Source organism: Alexandromys fortis, unplaced genomic scaffold (genome assembly GCF_014885135.2).
Source record: "Alexandromys fortis isolate MF-2015 unplaced genomic scaffold, M_Fortis_MF-2015_v1.1 scaffold_6, whole genome shotgun sequence".
Classification (NCBI taxonomy): domain Eukaryota; kingdom Metazoa; phylum Chordata; class Mammalia; order Rodentia; family Cricetidae; genus Alexandromys; species Alexandromys fortis.
In genome coordinates this window covers 5,822,716-5,841,757 of record NW_026067902.1, presented here as the reverse complement: position 1 = coordinate 5,841,757, position 19,042 = coordinate 5,822,716, and the positions used below count along the sequence as shown (strand labels likewise).

Genomic DNA, 19,042 nt, shown 5'->3' with positions numbered 1-19,042 from the left:
AAAACTTGTCAAAGTTTTACTAATGATTCTGTAAATTGCATTGCAGTTTGTTGTAACATTCTTCTTTGCATTTCTGATTTTATTAACTTGATTCTTTTCTCTCTTTCCTTTGGTGAGTTTGGCTAGGGAATTTCAATTCTTTTTTAACATATCTGTATTTGATTGATTATCTGCTTTATCTCTTTTGATCAGTAGTTTTCAACATGTGGATCACAACTCTTTTGGCAAACCTCTATCTCCAAAAATATCTATATTATGATTTATAACAGTAGCAAAGTTACAGTTATGAAGTAGCAACAAAATAAATTTATGTTTGGGGGTCACCACAACATAAGAAAATGTATTAAATGGTCACAGCCTTAGGAAGGTTGAGAATCACTGCTGTAGACTATATTTTACTAATTTCTTCCCCAGTCTTTATCATGTCTTTGTGTCTACTGCATTTGGATTTGATTTCTTGCTTTTCTAGAACCTTGAAATGCATCATTAAGTTATTTATTTAGAATCTTTCTGATTTTTAAAGTATGAGCACTTATAGCTACAACTTTCTTCTTAGAACTGCTTCAGATCTGTCCCAGAGATTCCTGTTCCCCGTGTATCATTATTTTAGTTAAAGCATTATTAAATTATTAACAGATCTATAGGATGTATTATACAAAATTAAATATCTACAGGGAGACTAGGCAGCTGTTATGAGAGACGATATAGTAGACATGACATAAAACAGCCCACCTGATAAATATCTTCTGAGCATTTGAATAGTGCTGGGAGCAACATTCAATGCACTCAGTAATGTTTATCACTTTTATGTCTATCGGGTTCATAATACACAGTGGTTCAAAGAACAACATACAATAAATGAGCAAGCCTCAAACTGTCCTCAAAGCTCTGACTTTTTTTTTTTTTTTTTTTTTTTTTTTTTTTTTGCAATCTGTTTATAGTGATCTCGTGGAGATCTGAGTCACATTTAGATTACCTTGAAGGAATCAAGGTCTGACTTTTATGATTTTAACATGATCCACACTGCAGTTTTCCTTCCTTTGAACAACCACACACCTTCACTGTGTTGTCATTTAAGTCGACTCTAGACACTTTAAAAATATCCTCCTAATTTATGTGATGACCCATTCTTCATTCAGAAGTCTAATTGTTCAGCCTTCAATTGTTTGTGTAGTTTCTATTGTTTCTTCTACTGTTGGTTTCTATTTTATTATACTATGGACTCTAAGATTCAAGGGATTATTTCGATGTTCTTGTATTTGTGTAAATTTGATTTGTGGCCTATAATATAAGATTGCCTTTGGAGAAAGTTCTTTGAACCACTAAGAAAGAATGTATATGTACCATTTTCTGAATCAAATATCCTGTTGATCTATTCAATCTAATAAATCTGTAGTATGAATAAATTATGTGTTTCTTTGTTTATTTTCAGTTTGGAAGATCTATCAAAAGATGGAGTATTGAAGTCTCTCACCATTGCTGTTTCCTGACCTCTCATTCATTCATACCCATCAGTTCTTACTTGATGAAATTTGATTCTGTGCGCAAATATTACAATTGATACAGCCTCTTGGTGAACTAATTGTTCTCTTCATGAATGTCTTGTTGTCTTCACCTTTATCTATTCTCACTAGCTTTTGTTTGATGTTTGCTTTATCAGATTTGAGAACAATAATACAGGCGTTTTACAGCTTTCATTTACTTCATTAATTCAGTTCCTTCATTTGATTCTCCGTCTCTGGGTATCCTTTCTAGTGAGCTTTGTTTCTTGGTGACAACAGAGAGTTGGATCTTGTTTTTTAATCCAGTCAGTTAGTTTCCACCTTTAATTGGTGTGTTAAAACCAGTCTTGGCTATGGGGAGCAGAGGAAGACTTGAGTAAACGATGTCCTGAGAGAATGAATGTGTGCTGTTGACATGGGCACAGCCATGTCAAGGACTCAAGGATTCCAGTGCCTCAGCACCGTGGGAGGGCCAGTCTTCTCCTGGTGAGGCTGAGAAGGATGGTAGAAACCTACTGGGGGTGATGGGCTCCAAGGGCAAATGCTGACAGTATACACAAGAGATCTCCACTGTTACTTCCTCCCTGCAGTGTTTAGGGACTGAGACTTCTCCTTTTCAAATACTGTTCCTGTGGAGACTAGCTACACCAGGTTCTTTGTTCAGCTGTATAGAATAACCCTGCCTTCTTATTTATCTGTGGGTAATAATCCGACCTCCTCGGTCAGCTGTATGTAATAATTCCGCCTCCCTATTCAAGTCTGTATGCTTTCTGTGATGGAAGTGCTGAAGGACTGTGAAAGGCCTATGTCCCTACTCTTTCCTGTTGACCTATTTGCATTCCCAAATGCCACACAGACTTGTCGTGATCCCATGTAGCTCAATGGAAGGAGAGGTGTGGTATGTAGGTTGGTTTGAAAGTCTCTGTTTCAGACTCCTGTGCCACTTTCTGTCCCTGTTTCCACAGTCTACTTTGATTTGGTCTCTTTGAGCCCACTCTACCCAGACTCGGATTGGTTTCCTCAGCCTGGGCTTGCTATGGGGCCGATAGCCTGAGTGTACAGCTCCATTAGCTATAGCACATTTGACAGACTGGGAGCAGTACTGTGCAAATAAGATTTTAAGCATGATTTTTTTTAAAGGAGAAAAAATAATCTCATGCTGACTTACTTATCTTCTTGGTTTTCTTTTTGTTTTATCTCCTTTAAAAGGATAGGAACTACTGAGGGTTTTAAATCTCACCAAGAATCCCTTATTATTTTTTAAATGAAACAAGTTCTTCATTCTTTCAACAAAATGTCCCCAGTGACTGATGAGACTTTGATTTTCCTGTTTTCACAGGTGTATGTTTAGACGCAAACACAGGTATAGGTACAATGTCCACATTCTTATAATCATTCTCTAGGTTGCCTTCCTCCTGCTTTGGAAATCTGGATATGAATGCAGCAGAGAAGGAGGCCTTTGGAAGGCCTGAGTGAGAATGTGGTGAATTTCCTGTGTCAGTCCTCAGAAGTTGGTGGGGAATCCCAGTCCCAGGAAAAATGATGACTGTAATTGCTAGAAACATCTAGAACAACTGGTGGTATTATAGCATCTAATCCGGTCTCGGTAGAAGGAACCAGCAGGTCAGAGGTAGAAGCACATGGCCCATATAAAGGAAGTCTACCAATGCTTCCTCTCATTCTGGGAGTTTCCTGTTGATAAAGACACCAGGAACTAATTTGAAATAAAAGTACAGGATAAGAATTTATTTTTCTCATTCTTTATAACATGTATTTAAACTCCCAATCCAAGACACCTTATACAAGCTTTCACCCACTGTTCCAGCCTCATTGCTCAACAGGGTACATCTACCCCCATACCCCACCCTGCCACAGTAAAAAAAAAGTCCCCATGTTGTTGGGACACAAAGATAATGATAGGGAAAAAACTTAATTAGTGTTGTTTGGAAAACCTAATTTGTGAAAACTTACACAAAAACATTATATTGGCAAAAACCTTGTATACAAATGCATTCTGGTCAAATCACAATTTACCTGATATACTTATAATGATAGATGTTCTTTGTCTGGTCTAAGTTGATTTTCCAATATATGAGCTTTAATTTAACAGATGCTTTCAGCAAGCTGCATGGCTTACCCGGTTTCCTTGATTTTTGTGTGTGTAGCATAATGAGTAACTTGATACTTACCTCATATTTTATGGCCACATAATTCATCCCAACGCTAGATTCAGGGAGAGCTAACCCTTCTTGAGCTCTTAGTATCCCCCTCATCTTGCCCCCATCTCAATTAGATGATTATTTAACAGACAGTTGAATTCCCAGACAAAGTCACCAAGGCCTACGTCTTTAATTGCTTTAACCATTCTAACCTGGAACTTTCAAACATTCTCCAGGATCAACTTTAATTAAAAACAGATGGATTTCCAAAGCTGAAAAGATTTTAGAAGATAGACTATAATCTGTGGGTCAGTAAGAATAACAAAATGCATGTCATTTTACCAAAAATATGCATATAAGAACAACAACAATTTCTCTCTTTCTCTTTCCCTTCCTCACTCTTTTGCTTAGACTCCATAGAATTACATTCTTTCCTTTGCTAAAGGTGTTGGGTTTTATTTTTTTCCCTAGTCCCAAATCCAGTGCTTATAATACAATATAAATATCAAAGGTCAGAGCAACTCTCCCCTTTTAAAAATTCTGTGATGTGGATGTATTTACCAGAATGATTTTTGGCAAGGTGTATGGCTTGGCTCCTCAAAGGGACAATACAGCAAATCGTGCTCCATCACCATTTCTGGTTATGGTAGCATAACCAGAGTAGCTCAGAAGGACTGACCTGGCTCAATCTGGAGGCTAGTGATGCTTTGGTTTGGGGATTTTGTTCAATAAACATTCCTGGTGAACCAAAAAAAAAAGGTGGGGGGTATCTGCAATTGCTATTCCTTTATTCTGTATTATTTTCCTTCTGTGTAATAATTATGAAACCCCTATAAAAGTTAAGACCCAAGTAATTTTCAGGAGTTGGATAAATACATGTGTTTTTCTTTTCCTCTATGCAAACCTAGGGAGTACCTTGCTGCTGCCCTGAGTCATGGTGATCCAATAAATCCTTCAACTTTATTAAAAAATTAATTATGTTTATTTGTAAACTGAAAATAACACACTTTTACTATGTTAACCATTTTAAGCTACTTCTTCAGGTGCACTGTGTACATTAACAGTATTATATAACCATTGCTAGCCATCTCCAGAACCTTCCCATCTTCCCCAGCTGACTTCTGTATCCTTTAAATAAGAATTCCCTACTGTCCTCCAACCCATGACAAAGCCTCTTGATGTTCCATCTCTGTAAAACTGACTATCTGCATCAAGCAAGTTCCATTCTACAATTACATCTTATGATGTCTGGTTTGTTTTACTTAGTACAATGCCATTGGGGTTCACTCCTGCTTTAGTATATGTCACAACTTCTTTGTAAAGGGTGCCCCACATCTTTCTATTCATTCATTAAGATTTTGGTTATTGTGACTAGAGATGAATCAGCTTCATGTAGAAGTGGGAAGGACTGCTTTCTTGAAGGGTTTTGTCTTAGTGTTTCTATTGCTGTGAAGAGACGCCATGGAGATTCTTATAAAGGAAAACATTTAATTGGGGCTGGCTTACAGTTTCCAACATTTAGCCCACTATCATCACAGTGAGGAGCATGGGGGCATGCAGGCCAACATTGTGCTGAAGAAGAAGCCCAGGGTTCTACATCTTGATCCACAGACAACACAGCTTAAGCATATATGAGATGTGAAAGCCTGCCTGCACAGTGACATACTTCCTCCAACAAGGCCACATGTCCTAAAAGTGCCCCTCTCTATGGGCCAAGCATTCAAACATGCGTTTGTGGGAGTCAGAGCTATTCAAACCACCACTGGCATTGGGGATCTTGGGGAGAGCAGATTCTACAGGAAAACTAAACTCAAGTTTTAAGTGTATTAAAAACTATGTATGTCACATATTTCAGGTTTATAAACTATTTCTGGAAACCATTAAATCATGTATATCATGCAGTCATTCAGTTCTGGTGGCTGTCTTGTCTCCTTTCTCATCATTTCTATTATAAAATCCCAAATCAGATTGCTCCATCTAGATGTAGATGTATATCCATGTAAATACTGCTTCTTATTTTGGATAGCACTTTTTTTTTAAATAACTGTCTTATTTGATCATTACGTGTTTGGAAAAGCAGAGAATTTGGTTGCCTTTCTAATAAGTCATAGTTGAGTCTTCACTGAGCATAACCACAAGGCATTGATCTTCTAATTGAAAGGTGCCATTGTCTCCTGGGATGGAGTGATATATGTCCATTTGCACTTGATATTCATGGGGCAGAGTTCTGACCCTGGAATTTAAAGTTTTATGAGGTCTTTCTCAGTGGGATGACTTGTATTTGCTTGGGTTATATTAGTCCTTAAGGTACAACCATTTTCTCAAGTGTCCATACAAGCCCCCGCTCAGCCTCCTCAAAGCCACAGTAAAATTGGTATGCTTAAGTAGGTCAGGAATGCTAACATCTCAGGTCTGAGGGAGGTAATTTGGTTCCAAATGCACTCCAGTGATGTTTATGCTTGGGATAAAGTGCTTACAACTCTGTCACTGCCCTTTTGACCCCCTTTCCTTGCTCCTGTGCTTCCAGGAGAAAGTGATGCTTAACTCAAGCCTTTGCTTCTATTCGCTCCCGGGGTGAGCTCACCTTGTCTCTGTGCAAATATTCAGTTATACTCAAATCTTTGTGAAAATGATAGACCACATTTCATCACAGCAACAAGTAGAGTGTTATAATCCTTTCTCCTTCCCCACTATTCTTTCTTACTTTCCTTCTTCCTTCCTTCCTTCCTTTCTTTTTTTTCCTCTGTTGATTTCTCGGGTTTATTCTTTATTTTTTATCCCAAAGTTTATTTTTCAATAAATGATAAAAGTTGAAATATCTGATGTCCAACTCATATAGTGTACACTCCAGTATGTATCCGAGCCATGCAGATTTTACTTCCACACTGGGTCCTTCCCTCTACTGCTAATGGCAAGAAGGGTGGAACTATCCATTGCTGTGTTCCAGTCACTGAATTTGTCTCCCACTGGGGTCATACCCTCTGCCGTTAACAACAGTCATGGTTGGTTCTATCCCATGCTGCATTCCAGCCATATAGATTTCTCTCTCATGCTGGATCCTGTCTGTGCTGCTAGTGGCAGGCAGAGTGGCCCTATCTCAAGTTGCATCTCAACAACATTAATTTGTCCTACCAGTTTTCTTACATTAGCTTTTCTGACAGCTCACACCCTCCCTACACAGCATGTGAGCAGCTACCTTCCTTCCTTTATTTTCTGGGCCTCCCTCCCCTTAACCTTTACCTCCCATTTTTCTTTCTCTTCCTTTCTGGATCTTCAGTTCAATCAACTTTCTTTCCTCTCCTTCTCTTCCAGTATTTCCTTATTCCTTCCATCCATCCCTCTTTTCTTATATTCTTTCTTCTTAGATCCATTAATTGATATTTTTGCAAACTCAAGACAGCATGTTTTCCTAGTTTTGTAAAAGAATATATTTTCTAGTCTTCTGATGCTAATTTATGTTTCATAATACTTCTGTAATTTCTAATATACATCAAGAGTTAAAGTGATTCCTGTAGAAAGACAACAGTTTGTCTTTAAAAGTCTCTAATTGATACTTGAAATAAAAGTATGAAGCCAGGGCAGTGCTGTAAGTTCAATACTAGCTAGCATTGGCTGTGCCATGCAATCAGGCTGGGGTGGACGGTCATGAGGCCCTGTCATATACCACTGTCCCACTAGGCTTGTTTATCTCCATACTTTCCACGTGGAACTGAATTGCCTCTTAAAGCCCCTGGCTACTTCATATTCTTACACAGCTTTAGGTACTTTATATCTGAAATTGACACTCCAGAGGTGAGCTCTTTCTTCACCCTGTGTCTGTCATTCTTTATGGCCCATGCATAATCCAACTTCAATGCTCTTTTCTCTCCAAATGATCCTCAAATTTCCTTATAGTCTAGGCAATTCCTGCTGTCCATGGGGGGGGGGACTCCCTTGAATGTGACTGGGGTTGGAATATGGTTACCGCCCAAGGACCCATGAGTTTGAACATTGAGAGCCCCCTTCTCCTGGGTGAGGTCTGTCAGAAATGATGCATTAATTTCTGGGGTTTCCTGTAGCTAAGTACCCACACTTGATTATTTTTGAGCTCGGAAATTTACTATGCAAGACTTTTGTCATCAAGAAGGGGGAAAATCAGTCTGACTGTGGTGTAGGAGTTCCTTTTGCTTGTGTGTTAATGAATAAAGAAAATGCCTTGGCTTAGTTGATAGGGCAGAATTTAGGTAGGCAGGAAAGACAGAATTGAATGCTGGGAGGAAGAAAGGCAGAGGAAGCCGGGCGGTGGTGGTGTATGCCTTTAATCCCAGCACTCGGGAGGCAGAGGCAGGTGGATCTCTGTGAGTTCAAGGCCAGCCTGGTCTACAAGAGCTAGTTCCAGGACAGGAACCAAAAAGCTATGGAGAAACCCTGTCTTGAAAATCCAAAAAAGAAAAAAGAAAAAAAAAAGAAAGAAAGGCAGAGGAGAGGAACACCATGGAGCCACCAGAGACAGATATGCTGAATTTTTCCCAGTAAGCCACTGCTACATGGAGATATACAGAGTAATAGAAATTGGTTAAATCTAGATGTGAGAGATAGCCAATAAGAGGCTAGAACCAATGGGCCAAGCAGTGATTTAATTAATACAATTTCTGTGTGGTTATTTTGGAGCTAACCTATCTGGGCGGACGAGATGAACAAGGGGCCCCCTCCTTGCAACAATGTCAGGACACATTGAATTTCTGCCTGTGCTGTGTTCCTTTAAAAACCCTGGAGAGGAATTCATTCTGTTCCTTGTCTCCCACCTTCTAGTGGGTTCTGATAGTCCTTGAACAATGATCTTTTCCACATCTTTTTTTTATAGTTAAAGTACTATTTTATTTATTTATTTATTTTTATTGAGAAAAGAAAAAGAAAAAAAGTTTCCGCCTCCTCCCAGCCTCCCATTTCCCTCCCCCTCCTCCCACCCTTCTCCCCCTCCCTGCACTCCTTTCCCCCTCCCCCCACTCCTCTCCCCCTCCCTCTCCAATCCAAAGAGCAGTCAGGGTTCCCTGCCCTGTGGAAAGTCCAAGGTCCTCCCCCCTCTGTCCATGTCTAGGAAGGTGAACATCCAAACTGGCTAGGCTCCCACCAAGCCGGAACATGAAGAAGGATCAAAACCCCGTGCCATTGTCCTTGGCTTCTCATCGTTCGCCATGATCAGAGAGTCCGGTTTCCACATCTTTTTTATTCACGACAAATTGCTCGGTGTCTTTCTCTTTCATATGGGTATATGTGTTTATACATAAGGCTCACAAATAAAATCCAAAATAATCTCCTCATGCCAAGATTTTTAATCCCATCTGTAACCCTCCACCAATTTTTTTTCTGCATAAGATGTTTATGATTTTCACAGATTTGGCTATCAGTTAAGAAAACATTTCTTTTAAGCCTAGCACAGTCGGGATCTGGATATTGGTTTAGCAATACTTTTAAGTATCTTTACCAATGTAAAATGGGATACTATTAAATCAAGGCATACCATAGCATCTTGATTAATCCTGATATCTATAGTGATATCAATGAAATCCCAATGGAAATATAGCTGTCAGAAATTCAAGTGGCTATTATAGTCAATGATTTGAAAGTTATGGTGGATACAAAGTCTGAGCTGTGGTCATTTGTAGATTACATTTTGAGTGCACTTGAATGTTTATAAAGGTAAAATTACAAGGCAAGGACAATTAAGGGTCCCTTGAAGCTGTGACACTACAGTCAGACAATATCGTGACAGCCCTAAACTGGCCTTTTCTCTTTATAGGTACAGGGCTGGCAATGCTGAATATGTCCCTTTGTTTCTGTTGTTATTGTAAAACAGACTTGGTGGCTTATAAAGAACAGTTATTTCCTATGGGTTAAGAGACTGGGAAGTTGTACTTCATGGTCCTTTAGCCTGGTAAGGTTCTCCTCAGTGTATTGCAACCCGGTGAATGTAGTGAGCAGCCTACACACAGTGAAGAGGGGACAACAGAGGAGACCAAACGAAGTTCAGCCTCCAAAGATTATCACACAGTCAATGCAATCTGTCAAGTTTGGAGGGGATCTTCAAAGCATGTCCTGAAGCCAACCTGCTGATTGGGAGAGTTCTCGAGTTCCTCTAACAAATATTCTGCAATTGCCTTGTGCCAACTCACTCTTTCATGGGAAAACTCCTTAAAGAAGTGGGAAGTAAATGTATTCTGAAATTTAGAATGAGAGGATCTGATTGAACTCAGGTGAAGGCAATACCTTAAACACAAGCAATTCTGAAGCTCCCATGCCATTATCAACAGCTTGCCACCTGACATTCTGGGAAGCTGATCTTCTTCAGCCTGAAAACTATGGTACACTTGAGTGGGTTGGATGAAGATTATGCTTATTCTGTTGATATGCTGTGCTTTGTTGACACCCATGGGAAGAATTCCCCTTTCTGAAGAGAAAAAGAAGAGGAGTAGATTGCAGGGAGAGGGGTGCAGAGGGATGATGGGAAGAGAAGAGGGAGGGGAAACTTTGGTTAGGATGTAAAATAAAAGGAAAAATTTAATTAAAACAAAAGAAAGGAAACAAGCACTTCTAGAAGACTTCATTCGCTCCAGATGCTGTCTTTATGGTATGCTATTAAAGCAACGGGGCTGGAGAGATGTCTCAGTGGTGACGAGCAGTTGCTGCTTTTCTAGAGGGCTGGAGTTCTTGTCCCCAGTAACCAAGTAGGGTGTCTACAGCTTCTTGTAACTCTAGTGCTAGGGAATCTGACAACCTTTCTTGTCTGCATGGACACCGGACTCATGTACACATATTCATGTTCACATATACATAATTATAAATAAATCAAATCTTTAAAAATTATAAAGCAGAAAGTGTGGAGACAGAAGCAGTGTGAAAACATTACCTATAAGAGAGGCAAAATAAATACAAAAGGAAATAAGTTAATAGAAAACTAGATTTGAAAGCTAACAAAAGCAAAGTAATATTGTCCCACATATTAGGGATGTTATTTTCTCATAAGCTAATTTTTTTCATTATAATTCAAAATCACCTTTAACAAGAATTATTGGTTGAAAATGGACATTATCTACTGAAAGTCTATTAAGCTTATAATTTTCACTTCTACAAAATAAGCCAACCATATTTGAAGGTGAAATAAAACCTGGTCTGAAATAAGCTATGCTTCACCTTTGCTGACAAACTGTTGCAAAATGACTTGCTACTCCACACCACCTGGAACCACAATAATGTCTTTCATACTGGGGAGAATTTGGGAAATCTTGCCTATTTCTTGTAAATAGATCAAATACACAGCCCCTTTAAAAGCTAATATGGTAAATATGCCTACCTTGTGGCCTACAAATTTCATACCCACCTACATGCAGATGAGTGCATGTTTTTGTAAAATGTTCATGACCACTTTACTCTTAAAAGTCAAGTGGTAAGAAAACCAAACAAAATAGCCATCAACAGCATGGAAAAGCCAGTTTTGGTGTATTCCTGCAAAGATAATAAAGCAGCAATGAAATGACCTGAAACTTAACTTGTATAGTAGATGAAATATTTCTGCATCCCCTGTCCTTATGTTGCTATCTAAGCCAGTAGACAAGGGTGTTAGGAGATGGGGCCTTTAGGCAGTTTGAGCTCACAGGGAAGGAGCCTTCCCATATGAGATCTGAGTTGCACAGCCCTAGCAGTACCCCTATGGGAATACCAAGAAGAATGCCTCTATGTACTGTGAAGTGGTCTTCACCAAGTGCTGAACAGATTGATCTTAGTCCTTTAACTCTGCATCTGTAAGAAATGAGTTTTGTTGTTAATAATTGGCTCTATTTATGCTATTTTGTTAGAACAATCTGAATGGATTAATACAATAAGAAACAGCATGAAGAAATAAATCTCTAAAACTTAATACTGAATAAGTAAAGCATCCAGAAAGTTGACATATTGGAGAATTCCACTCATGTCATGTTCAAGACCAGGCAGATTCTGAAGTGGCAGGAGTCAGAAACCTTGAGCCATTTATTTTGACTGACTGGAAAGAGTCATGAGAGATGTGATGTGGGAGGTGATGTATGCTGTGAATATGTTTTATTGACATTGCTTAATGAAGAAGCTGCTTTTGACCAATAGCTTAACAGAGTAAAGCCAGGCTGAAAGGGATATATAGAGAGAGTAGGCAGAGTTGGAAAAAAAAGCATGTAGCTGCCCACAGGAGACAGATGCCTCTGCTGGAGTCCACTGGAACATGGGAACCTGGCCTGGAAGCATGGTGATACACAGATTAATAGAAATGGGTTAGTTTAAGACATAAGAGCCAGAAATTTGTGTAAGCTATTGGCCAAACAATATTGCAAATAATATAGTTTCTATGTGATTATTTCGGTTCTGGGATGCCAGAAATGAACAAGCAGCCTCTCCCAACAAATTGGTGCCCAACGTGCTCAACTAAATCCACATAAAAACCTGAGAGAGCTTGAAAATGAATTCTAGACACACACACTACAAAAGACAGAGTTTAATGCAGCTTATTGCTCTGTTTGCTGATGGAAAGCAGAGACATGGCTCCTTTAAGAGATTTCCTGACTCAGCTTTAATTGCAAGAACTGCTTGTTTTTTTTTTTTTTTTTTTTTTTTTTTTTTTTTTTTGTTTGTTTGTTTGTTTGTTTTAAGGGAAGGCTTCCTGTTCATCCTAGTTACAGGAACAGCTCTGGCTCTTCTTTGGGGTTGATGCCTGCCACCCACTTCAGGTCCAGATGCTTAGAAAGTAGCTGAGACCATTCACACGGCTCAGTACTCCCTACCTGGGCTGGCTGCTAGGACTGCATGGGCAGGAGAGCATGGCAGATTATTGCCACCATACACAGAGCTGTTTCCATGCTGTACAGTCTGCTGCATGGCAGATTTAGTTTTTACTCAGATAAAAAGGGTTTATTTGCTGCACAGTTCACCCAGAATTGAAGTGGTACGGACAGCTCTCACCTGGCAGTTCCAGGGTTGGCCATATTGAACTGGGCCAAGCTAAAAGCAGCCTTAGTCCTAGCTATGACACTAAGCATTTTAAGAAGTAGTCCTGGTCAGAAAAGGATTACAGATACACAATAAAGACAACTTCAGATGCAAAAGACCTAAGTGGGTCATAGTGTGTTTGAAAAATGTACATAGGCTTGGGAAAGAGAAGAAAAAGAGTACAGAGTTATAAAGATATGTAAATGCTTTTTTAAAAAAAAACAAGACAAAGTCTTTAAAGAGACAGAGTAAACGTGTAGAAAAAGTAATAGAGTGAGAAAAATAAGCCAAGTAAAGATGGAATATATACAGAGAGCCTGTATTATGTATATTATTGTGTTTTCTTTGAATTTTTTGATTGTGAATGAGCTAAGTACAGAGAAACATTTCATTGTATGGACCGCTAATCTAAACCAACATATATACTTTAGAGGTATCTTGACTTCATAATTTGGGTCTAAGAATTTGTTGCTTTGAAAAAGAGGTTCTATTTTTGTTTCCACAGAGGATGAGAACCTGTGAATTTCTTTCAGACTAATGTGGTTTGATGGACCAAGAGCCCCTGAAAGGTCAATATGAAACCTCAAAATTACTTTGCCTAACAAAAAGCAAGAAGCATTTTGGAGAGAACTAAACCCAAATTCCCAAATATTGTTTCTAAGATTTAGTTTACATTTAAAAGGAGATATGCTATAGAGATTTCCATTGGTATGGATCTTGGTCTATTGATACAAAATTTAGGTCAATTTTTATATGCATATTTCTACTCATGATTAAGGTATTGTGTTTATGCAGCTCATTAAAAATATAGTATATAATTAAAAATATAAGTTAATAGATAGTCGTCTATAATAGTCAAGCTTGTAGTCATGTTTTCTAGATGTGCAGAGATATATTTCAAATGAATACTTATTTTTCAAACCTCTCAAAGACTAACAGAATATTTCATCGAAAATGTTTTTATAACTTAGACTGTTTATGATGACAATGAGACACATCTGCTCCTGGGAGCACCGATTACTTCAGGAGGATGATGGACATTGAAAAGGCTCCTTATAGAGTTGGTTAGCCATTTGGGCAAGAGACTGCATTTGCCTGGACTGCTTGATGATATGCTGTATGAACTGGACATGCAGGACCCACAAAGAAATGACTGCTGAACTTGCATAAAAGTGAGACAGTCCTTTGGGGTTCCTGCTTCATAAAATAACAAAATGAGTCTGCTAAACATTCTGCAGGACACAGAAGAAAGTGACTGATAAATTGTCAATATAGGTAGAACTGTCTTTGAAATTACTGCTTCATGGAAGTGTCTGCTGGATAATATGGGCCTGTAGGCTAAATATGGATGTTCCAAAGATACAGTAGAACTTTGGATGACTGTCCTAGCAGCAAGATGTCTCTGTCAATTCTAGAGTTTTGGAAGTTGCTTACAATATACTTCTTATTTACTTGGGTAATATTATATCCTTCTGGGGTCTTTGATGGAGTTGAAGAATAGATAGTTATAGTTTTCCTTAGTTATGATAAGAGATAAAGTATATATAAATGCTGAAACTGTAACTCTTGCTTGATACTTGTTTTGCTATATTTAATCTTGCTATGTAAAAGTTAAAACCTTCCTTTTTTAATTGGACAGAAAAGGGGAGGTGATCTATGCTGTAAATATGTTTTATTGCCACTGGTTAATAAAGAAGCTGCTTTCAACCAATGGCTTAACAGAATAAAGCCAGGCTGAAAGAGATACATATAGAGAATAGGCAGAATCAGAGAAAAGCCATGTAGCCACCTGCAGGAGACAGATACCTCCAGTGGAGCCCACTGGAACCTTGCAGGTAAGCCACACACACATGGTGGTACACAGATTAATAGAAATGAGTTCATTTAAGATATAAGAGTTAGCCAGAAATACACTTAAACTACTGGCCAAACAGTATTGCCATTAATAGAGTTTCTGTGTGATTATTTTGAGTGAGGGCAGTTGGGAAATGAACTAGTGGCCTCCCCAACAGAGATGTTCATAGTTAACATTTTAATGGTGTTTTCTAATCTGATTGTGATGGCAGTCACCTGGATGATTGTGTCTGTCTCAATGGATAGACTTACACATAATTTTGTGCATTTGCTGTATATAAATAATGTTGTATAGAAATGAATGGATTTACAAATTAATGCATACATGGCTTTGATTGAAAAGCTCTTGCTAAAATTATATCTCTAGTATTACTGCTGCTTAGGTTTTTCCATACAGTTCCCAAAAGGGCTGTCTCCCATTTCTCAGAGAAGTGGGTATCAAATGGGGCACAAGGAAAACAATCCGCAGTAGTTAGTATATCTTCTGCCTGTCTACTGTGGTTGAATCTAGTCTTAGCTCCAAGAGGGCTCTGTGGGTTTTGACAGGCCAGATTAATTCCCTAACTCTTCATTCTCATTAAATACATGGGTAATAATTGTGCCTCCCATAATTTTTGTGAGGATTAAAATATTTATAACTGTCATATCATCTATTCTGTTTATTTCTGCAATTAAAATCCTTGCTAATTTTTGGCATGGTGTTAAGCAGGGAGTTTGAATTGAGTTTTGGTTGTAACACTGATAGTTGTATCAAGTGCTTTTTGGTATTATTCTACTTAAGAGATTTACAGAAATCACTTTCATATTAGTTTTATCTTTCAATTACTATTTATGGGTAATCACTGTGATGACTATTTGGCTTTTTGGAAGACTGTCATTACTATAATCAGCATGATTAGTATAATCTCCTAGGAGATTATAAGCTTATTATACTAAAATGTAAGTTGCTTGAAAGCAGAAACGGCATTGTACCCACGATTTAGCCCTTCCCAGCAATGAGTACAATTCTAATATGGTAAGTAGTTACTGCCATGGTAAACCACACACTCAGTAAACAAAACCTACTCCTTAGAGCAATGGCCTGTCCAGTCTTTTCCCTAGCATAAATCAAGACTTTTGCTGGTGTGTAAATTCCATGAAATGCACAAAAAATTTCTCATACAAGAGTCTCAAGCAAAACAGTACATTTAGAAAAAGGAATTTGTAAGTGTTTCTGAAAATCATTTTTCCTTGAATGTATAGGATTTTGCAATTATAAAATTTCCACTTGTGCTAGCAGGTGGAGGTGTCTGAAGACATGTGAGAAGGACCTGCATGTCTAGTAAGTAGAGAGAAAACCATTGGCAATAGCACTAGCCCACAGAAGGTGTCCCACAACTTCTGGACCTCTTGAAATCTCTTTGAAGTTTGTCAGGCCATTTTGTCTCGGTCATATTATAGCCAATGCCTCAGCTTTTCTCTTCTTCTTTCCTATTGTGGATGAATGGCCAGGAAACTTCCTCCAGTGCTCTGCTTCCACATCAGCTGACAAAATCCAGACGTAAAATCTGGTCATTGGATAAGTTGAAAGAGTTCTGTATTAAACAGCCTGTCAAAAAGCATAATTCTAACGACATATTAAGGCCAGTAAGTCACAAGGTAAACAGGTTGAACTGTGAGATGTGTTAAAAAGGAGAAAATACTTGTCTTTGCAGATAGAATCTGGAGGAAGGAGTGAAAAGAACAGATGTCTATGTGATTAGTTTTCATACTATAATTAATAAGAAATGTTTATGCAGTCACATTATGTCTACACCTATGTATCTAGTTGTCCAAGTAGAGGCATTTCTGCCCCTCCAGGGTCATTTGAAAATGCAAATTAGTTCTTTGTTATCATTTAACAGAGCGGCACAACCAGAATTGAGTGAAAGAACAAATCACTGCACTTAAAACCGAGAGTGATGGATGCATACATTCTTGAATACATACTATTCAATATAATCTTAGAATTCTGTGGAAATGCATTACAGAAACACAGTGCTGAAGATAATAATGCCTATAACCACAAGAGTTAGAAAAGGAGTCCACACAGCAGGTCACTGTACAAAATGACTGCCTTACATTTCTCTGTAATAATCTGATAAAGATGAAAAAGAAGTGAAGAAGGAAGGAAGAGCAAAGAAGAGGAAACAACCAGCTACATGAGATGGATAATTATAGGTTGGATCCTGAATCTTTGGGGGAAAGAATGACAGAATGGGGAGAAAGGAAAAACTAAAGTTTGAGGTCCTGGAGAGATGTTTCAGAGGTTAGGAATGCTGTCTGCTTGCTCTTCCAGAGGTCCTGAGTTCAATTCCCAGCAACCATATGGTAGCTCACAACCATCTATAACAAAATATGGTGCCCTCTTCTTGCATGCAGGCATACATGAATAAACAACAGAAACCCTGTATTTTGACTATATATTATATTGCGACAATGACAAATTTCCTATTTGATTGTTGTGTCATGATTATTTAGGAAAGTATCTTTGTTCTTATAAGGTGATTCACTGTTATGTGATATGATGGAGGCAACTTCTTAAGTAGTTCAATTAGTAAAACCATAGGAACAGATTTATGGTATGTGTGCCCATATTGATCTCGATGCCCACACCACTGTCAGCATTTCTCTATAGGGAACGTCAGAAAGAACCGTAAGGCCAAACTGAGTGTGATTGCAACCTGTTATAAACCCTAGGTGGAAAACTGAAATTCATCGCAGGTGTATTTTTTCTATTGCAACCTTTTTTGGAAATTCACTATTTTAATAATACCTGGTATATTAATCAGGATTCTTTAAAGGAACAGAACTAATAAATTGAATAAATATATATTCATTCTTATATACATATATATGAAGAAAATATGTAATATAATATATCTATATTTATTAGATTTATTAGAGAGTCTTACATGGTATGGTCCAGCTAGTTCAAAAATGATTGTCCAGGAAACCAGTAGCTGTTCAGTCTACGAAGCTGGACATCTCAGCTTGGTCTTCAGTATATGCTGGAATCCTGAAGAAGTAGGCTCTAATACCAGTAAAGGAATGAAGTTCCTAGCCAGAGCGAGGGCAAACAGGCAATAAGAGAAAGCTTTCTTCTTCCATGCTCTTTATATTGACTGTCACTAGAAGGTATGGTCCAAATTAAAGGTAGATCTTTCCCCACTCAAAAGACCTGGATTAAAGGTGGGTCTTCCCACTTCAAATTATTTAATTACAAAAATCCCTCCCAGGTGTACCCAGGGACTTGGGTTATAGTTAATTCCAGATGGAGTCAAGTTGACAATCAAGAATAGCCATCTCACTCAGTTTTTCTAAGTGCAAACCTGGAAGTCAGTTGAAGTGTTGCAGGAATACCTGGAGAGTCAGTTCCACTTAGGAAACAGGAAAAGTCAATGTCATACATTCCTGAGCTATTTTTAACAAAACTGCCTAGGGATATACTGTTGACCGGACCCAGAGAAATGGCTGTCTTATCTCCACTATTTAAATATCTTTAAACATGAGTTCACGTGATCCCAAAATAGGTGCTAAAGTTAAAACTTAAAAATGCTATACATGCCCCTTTCCCCTGGCTAGCAGCGCGGAGGCCGCACGATGCCTGGAGTTACTGTAAAAGACGTTAACCAGCAGGAGTTCGTCAGAGCTCTGGCAGCCTTCCTCAAAAAGTCCTGGAATCTGAAAGTCCTCGAATGGGTGGACACAGTCAAGCTGGCCAAACATAAAGAGCTTGCCCCCTATGATGAGAACTGGTTCTACACGCGAGCTGCCTCTACAGCACGGCACCTGTACCTGCGTGGTGGTGCTGGGGTTGGCTCCATGACCAAGATCTATGGAGGACGGCAGAGAAACGGTGTCAGGCCCAGCCACTTCAGCAGAGGCTCCAAGAGTGTGGCCCGCCGCGTTCTCCAAGCCCTGGAGGGACTGAAAATGGTGGAAAAGGATCAGGATGGGGGCCGCAAGCTAACACCTCAGGGACAGAGAGATCTGGACAGGATTGCCAGACAGGTGGCAGCTGCCAACAAGAAGCATTAGAACAAAGGATGCTGGGTTAATAAATTGCCTCATTCATAAAAAAAAAAATGCTATACATGCCTGTTTTCTACCTTCATACACATTAACAGCTAGTTGGATATTTCAATTTATGAAATGAGGGGACTCGTGCATCCTGTTTATTGAGCAAATTGATCTTGTTGAGTTGGGCGAAATTTAACCGAATAAGCAAAGTACCATTCACTTGCTTAGTGTGTACACAGGCCCACATTCCCAGTTGGTGTGGATGTATGATCAAGGAATCGCTATTTTATGACTAAATGGGAGAAACATTTTTTATGGCAAGTCACTTTTCATCATAATCTTTTCCTTTCGCTATAGCCCTATCCTCACTGTTTGTACTTAAGAGCGAATGCTCTCCGCTTTGGTAAGTGGCTACAGAACGACTGTCACTCTGTTTTTGTGTCGCTTGGGTATGTGGATCACACTTCTTATCCCTGTCTGTGTCCCTGTGTCCCT

At 38.8% G+C, this 19,042-nt stretch overlaps 1 protein-coding gene across 1 annotated transcript; it reads left to right on the top strand.

Annotated features, from left to right (window-relative positions):
* The first annotated feature begins 18,082 nt into the window (after window positions 1-18,082).
* On the top strand, window positions 18,083-18,613 carry LOC126496674 (40S ribosomal protein S19-like). Its single transcript, XM_050134196.1, has one exon. It carries the CDS (start codon window positions 18,128-18,130, stop codon window positions 18,563-18,565), a length of 438 nt encoding a protein of 145 aa, XP_049990153.1. The 5' UTR covers window positions 18,083-18,127; the 3' UTR covers window positions 18,566-18,613.
* The last annotated feature ends 429 nt before the right edge of the window (window positions 18,614-19,042 follow it).

What these genes read in the sequence shown, in the direction of transcription:
- LOC126496674 (XM_050134196.1), top strand. Translation starts at nt 18,128, where the DNA reads ATGCCTGGAGTTACTGTAAAAGACGTTAACCAGCAGGAGTTCGTCAGA.